Here is a 17,868-nt window from a genome sequence, read left to right as displayed (position 1 = left end):
ACTACCAAAGTAATTGTTTAAATTATGCAATCAATATTATAAATCACAAAGAAATATATTGATGCCGATCTATCAAAAGATAAAACGATTGTAGTTGGATTCCCAACCTATCAAGTTTCGTGCACACCAAAGATTATGAACTCAAATAAGAAATCTTCTTTGTCTTCGAATCTTCTTAGATCTTCCATAAACACCTGCATACAAACAACTTGAATCTCTTGGGCTGCAACTTAACTCTGATTATTACTGAAATACAAAATTTATTTAATTATCACTTTGATGTCTGAGGACTTAGTCCTAAGTATCATACATCACCCTCGAAGACTGAAGATCAACGAAGACATTATAAGAACTTCATCAATCAAGTACGTGAAGACTGAACCATTTTATTTACTCATTATCTTACCATTCTATTTTATGAGACTATGTAATATGGCTTCTAGTAGATTTACAAAGAAGAAATTTAGAGTCAAGCTTGTCTTGTTAAATATCTCGAAATTTTTTGACGCATAGATGTTCAAAGGTCCTTAACAATATCAGTTCAAAACAATTTATTGTTCAAGAATTATTTTTTGGAACAATTGAAAATTGTCATGCAAATGATTTTTCCATTTGGGAATGTTTCAAACATTAAAAGAGAGAAATACAAAACTTCTGATATTTTGGCTCAGGGTAGGTTGGCGGACCACTTTGCAAACCATAGATATCTGAGTCTCCGAAATGTAAGGAAGGTTGGCGAACCCGTTCGCAAACTGTAAGTTCAGAATGAGACAGTTCACGAGCCCAGTTCAAAAACCGTGGTGATCTGAATTTTTCATGTTGGTGTAAAATACTAACAATAGGAGAACCCGGTTCACGATACAAGTTCATCCGAGTTCTCGAGCCAAGTAGGGTTGTCGAACCCGATTCACGACCATAGCACCCTAACTCGTGAAGTTGCCTTATGGTTCATGAACCGTTTTACCAATGGTCCCAGTAGAATCTAGCAGATGCTCAAAGACTTATTTTTTAATAAGTTTAGCATTGATATGACTTTCTTAAATAGCTCTAAGACATCATTGATCACTAAAACACTTGTGTATGTGTATCATGATTAAATTCCTAAGTGTTTAAATGAACATCAAATTGCTTACAGTTCATAAGGCAAATTTGCCAAAAATAACAGTCCTTATCCATGGTTCCGTAACCGGACCACCGTGTATACACTTCTATGTAGTTTCAAGACACACTTCTCACATACTTACTTGAAACACTAATTAGAGTGTCATCTAAATAAATAAAGAGTTTGATTAAATCTCAAGTTATCTTAGATTGAATTCTAAGCAACCCTCAGTCTTGAAAAACTATAAATAAAGATGTTATTTCAACTGGGAAATTTAATCCCAGACACCTTGTGTCCTAGTTAATAGCTAGAGTTATCCTTTATTGACCTAAGTTTCCTTTGTGAAATGTTATTAGGTTTACGACTAAACGATGTCTCTTTGGGGATTCATGAATCCTGTTCGACCATCTTTTACCTTGATAGTTCGTGTATCCTGATCTTTCTTTTCTGTTATCGAGGTTTTCGTAATATTTTTCAGCAAGATAAATATTAATCGCAAAGTTCTCTTCGTCTCAGACTTTGTGGTTACTCAAGATAGATATCTTAAAAATATTCTTAATTGATAAGTTGGAGATTATTCTTGAGAGGTGGTAAAGAATCCAGGCTTCTCATCTAAATGAGTATAAGTGTTCCAGATTTATGAGGTTTGATATATTTGTGTATTATAAACATATTTCCAAGCCTTGATTTTTGATCTAAAGGGAAATCAAATAGGCATATATGTTAGAGGCAGATTGGTATCAAAAGTCTTCACTGAGGTTGAATCAACTCTTAGGATGTAAAGGACTTTATCTAAGGGAATCAGTTGCGTAGAGCCTCGCGAGTTCAAGAGACTATAACTGAAGCCATTGGAGGCTGGATTCGGTCTCAACTGCATTCCAATCCGAAGTCTGATAGTAGGCTAGTGTCTGTAGCGGCTCAATACAGTTTGGTGTTCAAATCTGGACGAGGTCCCATGGTTTTTCTGCTGTTGCGGTTTCCTCGTTAATAAAACTTCTGGTGTCTTGTATTTTTCCCTTTCCACATTATGTTGTTTATCTTTATAATATGATTTACACAAGTAGTACATATTCAATCTTAGTAGATACATCCATATAATTGTGATCAATTACGAGATTTGTTTGTTGTAGAATTCGTATCTTGAAAGATAAATAACAAGTTTATTACTTGGCAGAATTACGATTTGATTTTTTGGATACGACTAAATTGATCTTGGATATTGATTTTTGAGATCATCCAAGTACTCTTCTAACAATAAGGATCTCAGACTCCTTAGTCTATACGTACTGATTGAGAAGAGATAGAAATATAAAATCTACATACATATTGTCAAGGATCATTAAGTTAATCTGCTTGCAATTGTATTAGGTTTTGTCGATGCAGGTTGCCGAATGAAAAAGTTGGTGGTGTATTTGGTACCGTTTATTTTTCAGTTTGTACCTGTTAAAATCCCTGTAATGTTGTTCTCGCAAAAGACGATTTTTTTGAAGTTGCTTTAATGCCAGGCCTCGGTCCCTGCTTCATTCTTGTTCTACCTGACGCTCGAATTCTTTGTGCTTAGAATAGTTGAACTCGTTTGAACCTACTTTTGTTGTTCTTTGGGCTGCGTCTCTCGTCGCTTTTCCAGCTCTCTGGCCCCCTCCACTTCTTCTTTGACATTGGTGTTAATATCAATATTGGTGTTATGTTGTTCCTGACTGCTTGAAGACACAACACGTGGAGATGCATTTCCTTCTGGCGAGGAAGCAAGTGCAAAATTATGAAAATCCTGCGAAATTGGACCATATGGTGATCTGGCTGGCATTTTATTACTTCCAACAAGTATGCATTAAATTTTTTAACCACCCTTAGAATGTTGAAACAACTTTCCTGTTGGAAACTGATTTTGTGGGATCTTTGCCACTCTTCTCGACATTTTTGTTCCACATGTGGTTCACCTTCACTACCTCTTTTGCATCGGGTATATTTGCATGATCAAAGCTACGTATTAATTAACGGCTTTTCTAATTGTATGAATCCGATGAGACAATCCTTCGGAGTCATGAGAATTGATGTTACCGATTTCTTCACGAAATTTTTCAAAAAATTTCCCCAGTTGCTGGCAACCATTGATTTGATCTAAAGTAAAAAATACATAATTCCTACAAATTGATTCGTATTCATCCATCGGAAACTTGAAGCCACAAACTCTGCCAGGAATGCGTTTGTTGTTGTGATTGTTGCGAGGGGATTGCCATGTTTGTTGTAGAAAGGGAGTTTTGGAAATGTTTCTGATAGATTGAGATGGTATGAGTACTGTGCTTGAAATTAGGGCAAAATGAGTATTGAGATTGGATGAAATTGAGAAATTTAGAGATAAAGGTGTAGAAGGTGTGAATCTTAAACTTGCAATGAGCTGAATTTATAGTGAAAAGAATAAAAATCGTTGAATGATTAAAATCACATGTAGCCGCTAACGTCTGAATGTAGCCTGCGGGCGGATTAACTAGGGATGCCAGCAGATTATATTGATCCGCGAGACTGAAGCTGATCCGCTGACAGATTATTTTTTTGGTCCGTGCTATTTTAGATAAGACGCGCGGCTCTATTAATGACTGCAGTGAACAAACCAATAAAATTGACCATTTGGCCATCAATTTCTGAAGTTTGAACAGTCCATGGTGGAGCAAAATAGATGTGCATTCCATACCAACCCTGCACGGGAACGCGCTATATACTCGAACTTCCTATCATGTGACATCCACAAAACATGCCATGAGCAAAATATTTTCCTCACTGCATTCACACTTGTACTTGTATGTGCTGTTTGGCTCGGCTGGGCTTTGCATTAATCACTTGCCTTTTGAAACCATACCCTTTATTAAGTTTTAACCAACTGACCCCGTCCTTCTCCTTTTATACACAACAGATCTGATTAAGACCTGACGCCTAACAGTAATTTCCTTTCTTCTTCTTTACCTCATCATCTTTTTCCTTTTCCGTCCTCCACCATTTTTCCAAATCGATCAAACCTTACTCCAACCAATAACCGAATCATCTCCCACAAATTTCAGATCTACCGAACCAAATGTTCGTCCATTTTTTCCCTCAGTAATCCAATTTTAGGGCATTATAATTAATACCATTTGGTAATGGCGAAGTGGCTTAAAGCTGCCGAAGGTATGTAGAAATCTTCTTTAATTCATTTCTTTATATCAATAATATATAATCTGATCAGTCTTGTTTAGTTAATTTTGATCTTATTTGATTAATAGTAGTAGTGATGAATTTTGCTTTTGCATGACAAAACTGGGTAGAGAACGATACTAGGTAACCTCTTCTTATACATTGAAATATAGATTCTAATTCGATACAATGAAACTATTCTTCTCGAAGAAGAACCTGAAATATGAACATTGGAACAAAAAGTGAGAAGAAATTTATTGAATTTGAATGCATGTAGTTGTGTCACTCAGTAGTGAATGGAATTCGAGATGGGAATAATGCATTTCTAGAGAGATCTCTAATATAGAACCAGAGGTACAGTAGAGGATACCGTTACTAGATATAATTAACTCTAATTGTAGTGTCTATACATCCCTCTATTCATAGTGGAACTCTGTCTCATTTCGTGATAGGAAATCTGTACAAGGTATAGGAAGGAAAGAAATCACATGCTAATATGTTAAATGTATTTACATGCTAATTGATTTGTGATGTCGGAGAATTAATGATGATCTAAGTTTCTGTTTTTTGTGAACCCAGATTTATTAGAAGTTGTAGATCGACGGGCAAAGCTGGTGGTTAGTGACTATGACCAGCAACCGGAATCAAACTCACCAGGTATCCGATCTTATTGCTCCTTTAATTGTGACTCACCACTAAGAGTATGTTTTGTGCTCGACAACTTTAACTCTCTTGCCAAGCTTTTAACTCTTGGTGTTATTGATGTATTGTATGAGTAAAAGTCAATCTTATACTTATTTTGGTGCATATGTGGCGTCTCTTTAGGCAACTTATTAGCATCCAATGGGGAAGAGTTGAAGTCCAAGAAAACTAAACGGAAGGAGAAGGTCTTATTCTAGCACATCCCTGACTTTTTTTGATAGGAAGATTAGCCAAGAAATGACTTGAATACTTTTCTGACATCACTAAATTGTGTGTGCAACTGAATCTGCAGGCTCAGTCAAGGCTCCAGGCTAATGAACCTCCAAAAACAAGTTCCGTTGAGCCGGGTCAAGGTACCACACAGCCATCCCCAGATAATGCTAAACCTGATACGTTGGAAGTTACTGTATCTTCCGAAAATGATGGTGCTGTTTCCAGCAATTCCCCTGGCAAAACTAGCAAAGAGATACAGCCAGATTCAAATGAAGAGGGCACTATATTGAGTGGTACTTTACCTGAGGCAACCCCGAGTGATGTGGATAAACCTGATACTCTTACTGCATCGGAAATTTCTTCTACCATTAATGATTTAGTAGCTTCTAGTTCATCAGTAAATGGTGAGAGTAATATTGAAAATACATCAGAGGGACATAAAGAATTGCCTTCAGTTTCGGTGGGAGAAGGAGATGATGTCATTGATAAAGAACATTCTGTTGATGCCGAACAAATCACTAAACCAGGAGTTGAGGATATTCCTTCAAAAGTTGGTTTAGAGAGATCTGAACTGGAAAATGTGGGAACACATACTAACAATGATGCTCCATCAGAAGATGTAGATCGAAAGGACCAAACTTCTTTAGAAGTTAAGATGCAACAGGAAGATAAATGTGATGTTTCTCCAGCTAGAGTGCAAGACCAACTTGATGAGGTAACCTATGTCATATACTAAAACAATCCATACATCAGTTCTCACTAGCAAATGTTTTTTTGTCATATGCTCAGTGTATACTCTAATCGTTGACTAGTCCCTTTAGCTGGTTTGCAGGCTCAAGGACTGCTCAAAACTGCAAAATCTACTGGTCAATCTAAAGAAGCCAGGTTAGCTAGGGTAAGAAATCTCGTCTCTTTTCAGTTGTCTAGCACACATTATAAATTTCTTCATGATGTATGTTAACTTTGTTTAGTTACTTTCACAAAAAGTGGAACAATGTTAACAACTCCCAACAATTATTTTGACCAATCGGGCAATCTTCTTAATGGGAAGACGTGAATCCTTCATCTACTCTGGGTTTACCATCATCACAGTGTATGGGAGGAGAGGAATCGCCTCTCAGCTATCTGTTATATTATCTAGACCCTAGTCACGGACCTATGAAGGCAGTAGAAGGCTTCTGCAAAAGGAGAAAGACTCCCAAATATGTACCTGGTATACAATATGACGTATAATCTTATACTATATATGAGTATACGAAAGATTTAGGATCCAGATGTTAAAAAAAAAGACATGAAAGAGAGCTTGTCAGACATATCTGCTGGCTATCCTCTTATTCAATGTTCTTCTGATGGGTTTTGTTTTGTGTTGGTTGTTATTTGTTCTTGAAATGCCCAATATCCTTTTTCTATATGAATGTAAGGTTTGTGCTGGACTTTCATCCCGCCTTCAAGAATACAAATCTGAAAATAAGCAGCTGGAAGAGCTTCTTGTGTCAGAGGTAAATTGCCTTCAAAACGTCTACAAGTTTAGGAAAACGTGAAACTTCACATTGCTTATGTGCTTAACAATTTTATGTCTTGCCTGTTAATTGGTTTGAACCGTTAAAGAGAGAAAGGAGACAGTCATATGAGGCTCGTGTTAAGCAACTACAGCAAGAGTTATCTGCATCCAAGATTGAAGTGTCTAGAGTTGAATCCAATATGAGTGACGCTTTGGCTGCAAAGAATTCAGAAATTGAAAACCTTGTCAATTCAATGGATTCGCTAAAGAAACAGGCTGCTACATCCGAAGGAAAGCTTGGCTCTCTTCAGGTATATTTATTGTGATGCCTCACTACAATATCTTTCCAAAGGTTATAAATTATAATATGATTCTCACTTGAATCAAAACATCAGGTCCCTAATAATAACTATAATCCATGCATTCTAACCAGGCAAATATGGAGTCTATTATGAGAAATCGGGAGCTGACAGAAACACGAATGATGCAGGTGTGCAACTGAAAATTACTCTATAACACAAAGTTCCTACTACTTGCATATCGGTCTTATTTATTCGTATTTTTTCTTTCATACAATGATTGTTTCCCTCTTTCAAACTCCAGGCTCTACGGGAAGAGCTGGCTTCTGTAGAACGCAGGGCAGAAGAAGAACATGCAGCACACAATGCTACCAAAATGGTTAATATCTACAGTATCTTTGTTAGAAAACATTTCTTCACTTTTAGGTGTTCCTATTGTGCTTTTCTAATTGTTTCTGTTTCAATAATCAGGCAGCTATGGAACGGGAGGTGGAGTTAGAACATCGAGCTCTTGAAGCATCAACAGCCCTTGCTAGAATCCAGGTATTTGGAGCTCAGCAGTTACAATTTTTTTTCTTTCTATTTTTACTTTCTGGGTACAACTAGTATTTTTCCTCCCTCCCTCTACTACTACAATAACTATCACAAACTACCAAGGCATGCCAGACAGCTGACTGAGTCAGCCAGGATATTCTTGGAAGGTTGCAGGTTTTATTTTGTCGTACTTTGGTTGTCAAGCAAAAATGTATGTATATAGGGTTCTTGAAGCAGTTAGATGACCAATTTAGTCTTTTAATTATCATGACACCACAAGTACTGGCCCCTTCACCTGAGTATGTGAACTTCTTACAGTTATATGATCACTCAATAAAATAAAAAGAACAGATAATCTTTGCCACATCAAGGCTTCTTAATAAAATGTATGGATTAAAAGGGAAACGTGACAGCTGCTATAACATCTTAGCCCTCATGCTTTTGCTGATTAGATGGTGTCCTGGTTTATCTCCTATATCATTTCAATTCAACTGTTGACAAAATCATGTAATTCAGAGAACAGCTGATGAGCGGGCATCAAGGGCAGCAGATCTAGAGCAAAAGTTGGCAGTAGTTGAGGTAGACTACAATCTTTCATGCGTTTCTTATTTTTCAGTTCTTCTTTTCTGGTTATTGAGGTGAAGATTCGATCTTGAGCTCCTTGGTGGTAATCATCAGTACATTATCAGGCTGAATGTGCATCATTGACTCAAGAGTTGCAAGATATGGAAGCTCGTGTTCGCCGCGGCCAAAAGAGGTCTCCTGACGAAGCAAGTCAAGCACTTCAGGTTGGTAATCGTATATTGTTAGTACTTGTAGACATATAAACTCTTAATCAAACATATGATAGCTGAAAGTAATGTGACCGCGATTACCTTATTTATATATATTCTGACCTGAAGTACTTGCTGGTTAAGATAACAAGGAGAATTTTGAAAACTAGATTACTTATATAAGTTGGAAATGAAATACCTTCCGTAGGCTAAAAACAAAACATCTCCCGTTGATTGACCACATGATTTCGAGCCCCATGAGTAAGAAAAATAATGGTTACCAGCTTGGGCTTATTGTTTTATGAATTTTAAACAAAATGAGATGATTAACCACATGATTCTGGCACCCATGAGTAAGCAAAATAATGGTTACCAGCTTGGGTTTGTTCTTTATGAATTATAAACAAACTAAGAACCCCTTTGTTCTGTGACAAGGAATCCCGACGGTTAAGTTAGTATATTTATGGTGAATCTATAGTACAATTGCGTGCTTGCATCAATATTATTGTATTCAACTTGGTTCAATGCAATATTTGATGATTGTCATGTGGCACACCACATGAAGTTATGGCACTGATTGAGTTTTGTTAGACGCCTTGCTCAATGCAAGACCATGCCAAATGATCATTACACTAAGAGACTAAGTAGTCCATGAGATCTAAGTTATTCGTTTTTGTTTCTGGCCATTATAGTTTTAAGAAAATAAAGTGCGTCTAGTGCTAACCACGATTGATGTTTGTTTGCTTACCTTCCTGGAATTTTCTACAATATGCTATTAACTTTAATACTTCAATCACAGATGCAGGCATGGCAGGAAGAAGTGGAGCGTGCACGCCAAGGTCAAAGAGATGCAGAAAGCAAGCTTTCTTCTTTGGAGGTAATTTTATTGTGTTTTGTCTAAGTGCAACAGAATCGTTATATTGGTACTTAACTTTTGAAACGGTTATAATGCACAACTAGGACTTTATTGAAGATTATTATCCCTGAACCAGGGTTTTCAATTATAGAGATAACAATCATTGGCCGTCACCATTTGTTAGGGTATGAAACCCTTATGGATAAGCAAGCTCACTGACGCCCGTTATAACTAGAAAAACAGTAAATAGCGGTATAACGATTATATACGTTGTCCCAAAACTTTCCACTTGTTTCATTTCCCGTTTCGTGGCCGTTAATGGTTATGTTGTTATGTTGCCTTCGATGGTTTCACCATTATAGTGGCTGTTTTAAAACATTGCTATGCATTACCCATTCAGGGAAGTTCAATCCTAGGCACTAGATTCAGAGATAGTTCATATAGTGCAATATGATTGTGACTGAGAATTAATAATCAAGTTTTTTAGGGTATCTGATCTCTTACTATGTTTGCAGGCTGAAATGCAGAAGATGAGGGTGGAAATGGCAGGCATGAAAAGGGATGCTGAGCATTATTCACGGCAGGTTGGTGGCCCTCAGTTTTCTGTTAATGTTTCTTTTACAAGTTAAAGGCTGCACTTGTCTGTTTACACTTAGATTCTCTTACTTTTCTTAGTGGCTCATGTTATACTACTTTCTTTTTCCAATAAAAACTAATACATACCTATTATATATCACAATGATTAACAGGAACACATGGAGCTAGAAAAGCGCTATCGCGAGTTAACAGATTTATTGGTACGTCAGGCGTAAGAGACACATCCAACCCTGTTGTTTATAGTTGATTACCACCGAGTCATTCATTAAGCAATTTGTATCATTTCTTTCAGTACTACAAGCAAACTCAATTAGAGACAATGGCCAGTGAAAAGGCTGCAACTGAGTTCCAATTGGAGAAAGAGGCTAAGCGATTTCAAGAAGCACAGGTTTGTCTGTTGCTTGTAACTATATTTTCCAACTGCACCTTATAACCTTAATACATTGCGTCTTTTTGGACCTATTCCTCCCGGGTTACTTAAATTTTGTTGAATTGATGAACAGGTAGAAGCAGAAAGAAGTAAGGTCCCCCGCAGGGCATCAACATCTTGGGAAGAAGATACGGATTTGAAAACCCTTGTGTATGTTATTGCTTTCTATCTGATTTTGGCTGCTCTGAAAACACTCAATTGTGATATTACTTTATCTTATTCTGACAAGAATAAGAGCAAAAGTCTAATGTTTTCTGATGAAACTACAACCACAGGCCTCTACCCTTGTATCATCGGCATATGGCTGGCGCTAGTTTACAGGTAACTACTGTTCTTTCTCATATTCCAATTGGCACTTATACCCTAACCTTATCTAGCTGTGGGTTGACGCTTCTCTTATTTTATACAGTTACAAAAAGCAGTAAAGCTTATAGATTCAGGAGCAGTTAGAGCCACTCGATTTCTCTGGCGATATCCTGTTGCAAGAGTACTCCTACTCTTCTATCTGGTGAAAACCCTTAAACTAAATCCATTGATTATTCGGGATATTAACGCATAAGGTGATAGCATATTGACACTGTTGAATGATCTTGGTTAACCTTGCATTTGCAGGTGTTTGTTCATCTCTTCTTAATGTATCTTTTACATCGGCTTCAGGTATGTAATTTAAAAAAATTCAGGACTACATGGATAATTTATTAATCACTAGAACATAGGAAAAAGTTAAACTGCATATCTCCAAACTGATTATATGACTTGACTAATGATTGTTGTGCTTTGTTCAATTTAGGAACAAGCCGACAACTTTTCTGCCAGTGAAGTTGCAGCCTCGATGGGACTAAATTACCCAACTTTGCCTTGAGATTATATATAATTGTTCTGTTCATTAAATTGTTCATCTTTGTAGTTTTTCTTAACTATTTTACTCACTGGAAACGTAAAAGAACGAAATTCATATATACCTGTAGAAATACATTTTTTTATAGCGACTTGTTCTATTGTTTTATATTTCTAACATACTTTTGCAAAGTACAAAGTCTTTGAACTCTGCCCCCTTTTCAAGTATTATATTTCATACAGTAAAAATGTATGAATAAGGTGATGAAATATTACCCCGAGTAATCAAATTATTCAACCAAAATCTGAAAGAACGATATAGGGCAGATAAGGTTCACCTTGATTTACTTCATCATGGGTGGGCCGTCGGTGTGATTCTAGTCTTCTTAACTTTTTGTTGGAGCTGTACATATATAGGAGGGAAATGCTGGCAATCTATTCTCCAAAGGTAGCCCAAGAACGGTGAAATGCATGGGATTCTACTTAATATATCAGCAAATTCAGTAAGTAATCCAAACTCCGAATAACAAATAAAATAAAAATAAAAATACAAAACAAATCAAGTATCCACTTTTTTGAATGTTCTTCAGAGGTGAAAATACAGTCGATCACCCGTTAATAGTTTTCTCTCCAAAAGGCAGGAATTGCTAATTTTTTGAGAAATAAGTCAATAACACAACTACTGCGCGTTGACACCGCGTCTCTTTATATCATATTCTCAATACTTCTTCTAATCATGTGAAGCCTCCTCATGATTGAAAGGAGTCTTAAAACTCTTAACCTTCAAGCTTTTCCATTCTTCTGGTCAGAATGTTGTACGTCAGAAAATCGTTCCAAAGATTAGTACTTCTAAGGAGTACAATATTGCGATCCAACGGATTCAATCCTGCAAGCTTATAGTCATAATAGTTACTGATATTACTTAAATCAACATCCTTGTGAACCAAATACCAATCTCATTCATCTTCATTACAGTTCTCCACGAACCGCAGTTCCCATAAGTTCAACTTGTGGTTGCTAACTGAACAGTAGCATAAATGCCCTTCCAATTGTGCCCCTAGACATCCATCTCTATCGTACTCCACAGGCAAGCGAAGAGCCCTGCATTGATGACAGCCATCATTGCCCTTGTCATTCCTGAGATCAATAGTTCTAATTTCCACACTCTTTTCTCCATTAATCCAATACAATACTCCATTGTGGGAGACTACATCCAGTGAAGTAGAAGTTTTAATAGTTATAGTTGTTCCTGGTAGACATGAAACCCTTCGGCTTCCCATGCACGCGTGTTGGAAGAGTAAATTTCAATGTCAAATTCTTTGGATGGTGTCCATATTTGTGGAATACGCACAATTGTTGTGGAACAGATGCGCTGGGAAGGTCCACTAATGATTCAGTGACCGGCAATCCATTTATCAGAGGGTCGTGGAACTGCGATAATCTTACTGGTAAGTAGATTGCCAACATAGTATATTTCCCGGTAATATCTTAGTTCTGGATGATTATTCCCAAAAGAATTTTCTGAAAAAGCAACCCCGAAGATTTGGGACAAAAAGCGGCTCAGTACTAGATTTTGTTGTTTCGTGACAGAGAACTAAACCGTAGCTTGATCCCAAACGAGATTGATAATCTTTGAATGTGATCGAACCACATATAAACTCAAAGTTATTCCCATCACGAGTATCAAGAAATCGAGTGCGATAATAAGGAAATGTTGAAGCTAGTATGCAACCACTTGAGTTCTTCTTAATGACGTTTGCATGTATTTTTTGTATACAGTGACTATTATAAACCACGAACCATGCAATAAAATTATCAACCCCTGTGTACTTCGCTAATCACTTGTTTACGAAAGCTGAGTTAGATATAACAGAACGCCATACTTTTGAGACGGCCTTGCACCTGCGGATAGAGCCTTGACCTAAGCGAAGAAAAATATCAAACAAAATATCCTCGGATAGTTTTGTTATGGGTGATGATGATGATTCATGCGGTCTCTCATGCAGGACGCTAAGCTTTGAATAATAATAAGAAGTTTTTTCTTCTTCTTTTGAAACAATCTGTTACAATCAGATTACCCATATAGTTATCAGATTAATATGCGGATGATTCTACTTGATGTAAAAAATCATGGAAGTATGTATATAGACACAAAACCTAGATAATTTTGGCACTTGAATTTTAGTGAAACTAGGAAACTTGCGAAAGAAAGAATTAGATAATGAAGTAGTTGTGTATAGTCCTAGACTTCTTCTCATGACCTTAACTTTATGTCATATCTAGACTCTTTCATTCGACTAATGTCTTCGATAGTTGTCTATAAATATTTAAATCATGTTTAATATTGCATCCATAAAATTATTTTTCTAATTTTGCGTTTGCAGGTGTTTTTTGTTCTATCCGTGAAATTGTTCATCATTGTACTTTCCTTTACTACTTTACTCACTGGAAAAAAAAATACAAAAAACAAATCAAATATCCACTTTTTCTAATATTGTTCAGAGGTGAGAACATAGTTGATCACATTTTTCTCTCCAAACGCCAGGAATTGTTGATCTTTTAAGTGACTACACAACTACTACTGCGTGTTGACCGCTTCTGCGTGTCGTGCTCTCTATACTTGATCATGTGAAGCCTAGTCACACTTGAAAGGATCTTCACTCTTAAGCTTTTCAGTTCTTCTGGTCCGAATGTTGTATGCCCGAAAACCAGTCCAAAGATTACAACTTCTAAGGAGTACGATATCGCGATCCAGTGGATTCACTTCTACAGGCTTATAATTACGGTAGTTACTGATATTATTTATATCAACATCCTTGTGAACCAAATACCAATCCCATCTATCTTCATTAGAGTTCTCGTCCAGCCGCAGTTCCCATAAATTCAGCTTGTGGTTTCTAACTGAACAGTAGCACAGATGCCCTTCCAATGGTGCCCCTAAACATCCATCTCTATCGTACTCCACAGGCAAGCGCAGACCCCTGCATTGATGTAAACCATCACTGTCCTTGTCATTCCTGAGATCAACAGTTCTAATTTCTACACTCTTTTCTCCATTCCAATACAATACTCCATTGTGGGCAATTGCGTCCAGTGATGTAAGAGTTTTAATAATTATAGTTGTTCCTGGTAGACATGAAACCCTTCGGACTTCCCATTCATCCGTGTCAGAAAAGTAAATTTCAAGGTCAAATTCTTTGGACGGGGTCCAAATTTGTGGAATACGCACGACCGTGGTGGAACGTAACCATGCACGCACTACAGAAGGTTCACTATACATGCAGTGACCGGAAATCCATTTATCAGAGGGTCATGGAATTGTGATAGTTTTTAAAGTAAGGAAATTGAAAACTATTAGCCAAATATATCTCACGTATATTTGGCAATGTGTTGTATATAATATCTTACCTAGTTTAGGATATATATTGTGCATATCTTGTATATTATCTTGCCTAGTTTAAGAGATTTTGTTTTGATGATAGATTATTTTCTAGCACTAGACTTGTTTATATAGGAAACCATTCTTTGTAAATCGCAAGTATCAAATCAAAAGAAAAGATTGTGTTCTTCATATTCTAGTGGTTCCACAAACCTTCATGGTATTGTGAGTCAAATTTTCGATCCATGGGAGAGAATTTAGTTCACCAAACATTGGTTCAACAACCTTCGGTTGAACTACCTCCTAAGTCACAACCTTCGGTTGAACTACCTCCTAAGTCATTGTATGCATTAGCTCCTAATGATGGTCCGGGAACGCTTATTACTCATGTTGTCCTCAAAGGTTCCAATTATGAAGAATGGGCTAAAGGTTTTCGAGTCTCCTTGGGTGCTAAACGCAAGCTTGGTTTCATTAACGGTACGTATAGTAAATCTGATGATAGTTCCACTGATCTTGAGGATTGGTGGACTGCAAACTATATGATTGTTGCTTGGATTTTTAATACCATTGAGCCAAGCGTTCGCTCCACAATTTCTTATCGTGACACTGCTTATGATCTTTGGGAAGATATTAAACTTCGTTTTTCACTGGGTAATGGTATAAAGATATATCAATTGAAGTCCGCTGTTGCTAGTTGTAAACAACAGCCTTCTGAGCCTATGTTAGAATATTATGGACGTTTAAAGAAGCTATGGGATGACATCAATGACTTTGATGCTCTTCCTTCTTGCACTTGCACTGGTTGTAGCTGTGGACTCAATGTTACTCTCCGTAACAGACGTATGGCTGATCAGGTGCGTCAATTCCTTATGGGTCTTCAACCATGCTATGACAATGTTAGATCTAATCTCTTGGGTACAGAACCGCTGCCTTCTATACATGCTGTATACTCACGTCTTATACAGGAAGAGGAAGTTCAGATGCATATTCAACGCAGAGCTGAGACATCTGTTACCCCTATGGCGTTTGCTACACCCAGCCAAAAGCCGTCAGCTTCCAAATCAGGAGGGGGGGTCGAAATTCCTATTAAAGTGCACTTACTGTGGTTTTCATGGTCATCTGGAGGACCGATGCTGGGAGAAACATGGTTATCCGGAAGGCCGAGAACCTCGACGTTTAACTGCAGGCCGTGGTAAACTTGACAAATCTGTCAAAACTAATGTTACTCTTGGTGACGTTTCCGCTTCTTTGAATCATGTTCGTCTCAATGGTAAGGATGCTCATATTTGGATTATCGACACTGGTGCTTCCAATCATGTTTGCTGTGATGAATCTCTTTTTCATTCTCTTTATACCATTCGACCTATTCAAATAGGATTACCTAATGGTGCAAGCATTAAGGCGACCAAAATGGGAGTTGTGAAGTTAAATCAACTCTCGTTTTATCTGATGTATTCTTTGTGCCCACATTCACCTGCAATCTCATATCTGTATCTCAATTCTTAACCTCTCGACATGTTAAGAATATGATTCGTTTTCAATTCACTAACTCTGAATGTGTTATACAGGACCATACCTTGAGGATGACGATTGGTACGGGTAAACTTATGGGAGGGCTTTATTGCCTAAAGTCGTGGGAACCAACTCGTGTTAATGGTGTCCGGGACGTCTTCTACATCTTTATGGCACCAACGGCTCGGTCATCCCTCCATGCAAGCAATGAAGTTCTTACCTCCAATTTGTGGCACTACTAGTCAGTTAGATTTCCATGCTTGTGATATCTGTTATAGAGCCAAGCAGACTCGTAATGTTTTTCCATTAAGTGATAATAAAGCTACTGATTTATTTGAGTTAATTCACTGTGATGTTTGGGGTCCTTATCACGCTAATCGGGCATGCAGCTCAAGATATTTTTTGACTATTGTGGATGATTATTCTCGTTGTGTTTGGGTTCTTTTGATGAAAACTAAAGATGAGGTGCCTCATTTAATGAGAAATTTTTTTTGCTTTGATCGAACGACAATTCTCCAAAAGGGTGAAAATCATGCGAAGTGACAATGGGACCGAGTTCAAAGGTCTTGCAGAATACTTTCCCATGAACGGTATTATTCATCAAACTTCTATAGTCAAAACACCTCAACAAAATGCTAGGGTGGAACGAAAGCATCGTCATATTCTCAATGTTGCTCGTGCTCTTCGTTTCCAAGCTTCTTTACCTATTGATTTTTGGGGAGAATGTGTATTAACCGCTGCGTATTTGATTAACCGAACCCCTTCTCGTGTACTCGATTTCAAAACTCCATATGAGTTTTTATATGGTACTGCTCCCACTCTCGATTCCCTTCGAGTGTTCGGATGCTTATGCTATGCAAAGAATCTTCATCCTTGCGACAAGTTTGATAGTCGTAGTCGACGGTGTATTTTTCTTGGATATCCTTTTGGGAAGAAAGGTTGGTATCTGTTTGATCTCTCGACATGCAATTATTTTGCGTCCCGTGATGTTCAGTTTCTGGAAGACACCTTTCCTTTGGCTGATCCCCAAGAGCTGTCGAAGTTTCCTTCTCTTTACTCCGATGATTCGAGTGCTGTGTATCATCATCTTCAAGCTGCTGACTTCTCTGACAGCGTGCATGATTCTCTCAACGTCCCTGAATCTGTTACTCAGTCACTGCAGCTTTCAGCCACTTCTGCAAACGAAACTGGAAATCCTGCTAATACTTCAACGCTTCCAGTTTCCAGTTCAGACTCCCCTGGTACTTCTGCGAACGAAACTGGCAGCTCTGGCAGTTCTTCAACGCTTCCAGTTTCCAGTTCAGACATCACCGGAAGTTCTGCAGACGACACTGGTAGCTCTTCAATACTTCCACTATTCAGTCCATCACCAGAACTGCGTGGACGTCATGGCAGGGACTCAGCAGCGAGTTTTCTACCAGTTTCTGTGTCCGACAGCATTGAAACAACACCGTTATCAGTAGAAGAGGATGTGAATACCAGGATGTTGACTGATGATGCCCTTGGTCATGGCAAACGCACTCGTAAAGAAAATGTTAGACACCGAGATTATGTTCAATGGGAGAACGTTAACACGACTTTGGGTTCTCTCGACTCCTCACCTGTACCTGTCCAATCCTCAGGTAATCCCTATCCTATAACTCATTTTGTGAATTGTAATGCTTTCTCTCCTGTCCATCGTCACTTTCTTGCAGCTATTTTAAGTGATAAAGAGCCAACTTCATTCAAGGAAGCAATGGCTGATCCACGATGGCGACAGGCAATGAGAAGAGAGATTGACGCCTTACTGCTCAATCACACATGGACAGTTGAATCTCTACCTCCGGGAAAGACTGCTATTGGTTGTATGTGGGTCTTTCGCATCAAACACAGATCTGACGGCTCAGTTGAGAGATATAAAGCCAGATTGGTTGTATTCGGTAATCATCAAAAGGAAGGGATTGACTTCACAGAGACTTTTGCTCCTAC

General features: G+C 37.8%; 1 protein-coding gene across 1 annotated transcript; it reads left to right on the top strand.

Moving 5' to 3' along the window:
• The first annotated feature begins 4,012 nt into the window (after window positions 1-4,012).
• LOC113348177 (golgin candidate 1-like) lies at window positions 4,013-11,187 on the top strand. The gene is made up of 21 exons (XM_026591881.1): window positions 4,013-4,261; window positions 4,847-4,924; window positions 5,093-5,154; window positions 5,262-5,897; window positions 6,015-6,077; window positions 6,604-6,681; window positions 6,791-6,994; window positions 7,117-7,173; window positions 7,287-7,361; window positions 7,454-7,525; window positions 8,033-8,095; window positions 8,206-8,304; window positions 9,089-9,166; window positions 9,661-9,729; window positions 9,895-9,942; window positions 10,035-10,130; window positions 10,246-10,322; window positions 10,448-10,493; window positions 10,582-10,680; window positions 10,785-10,829; window positions 10,963-11,187. The coding sequence occupies exons 1-21, from the start codon at window positions 4,234-4,236 to the stop codon at window positions 11,032-11,034; spliced, it is 2,145 nt and encodes a 714-aa protein (XP_026447666.1). The 5' UTR covers window positions 4,013-4,233; the 3' UTR covers window positions 11,035-11,187.
• Window positions 11,188-17,868: the final 6,681 nt, after the last annotated feature.

This window comes from Papaver somniferum, chromosome 2 (genome assembly GCF_003573695.1).
Source record: "Papaver somniferum cultivar HN1 chromosome 2, ASM357369v1, whole genome shotgun sequence".
In the NCBI taxonomy this organism is placed as follows: domain Eukaryota; kingdom Viridiplantae; phylum Streptophyta; class Magnoliopsida; order Ranunculales; family Papaveraceae; genus Papaver; species Papaver somniferum.
This window is presented reverse-complemented; position numbering and strand designations above follow the sequence as displayed.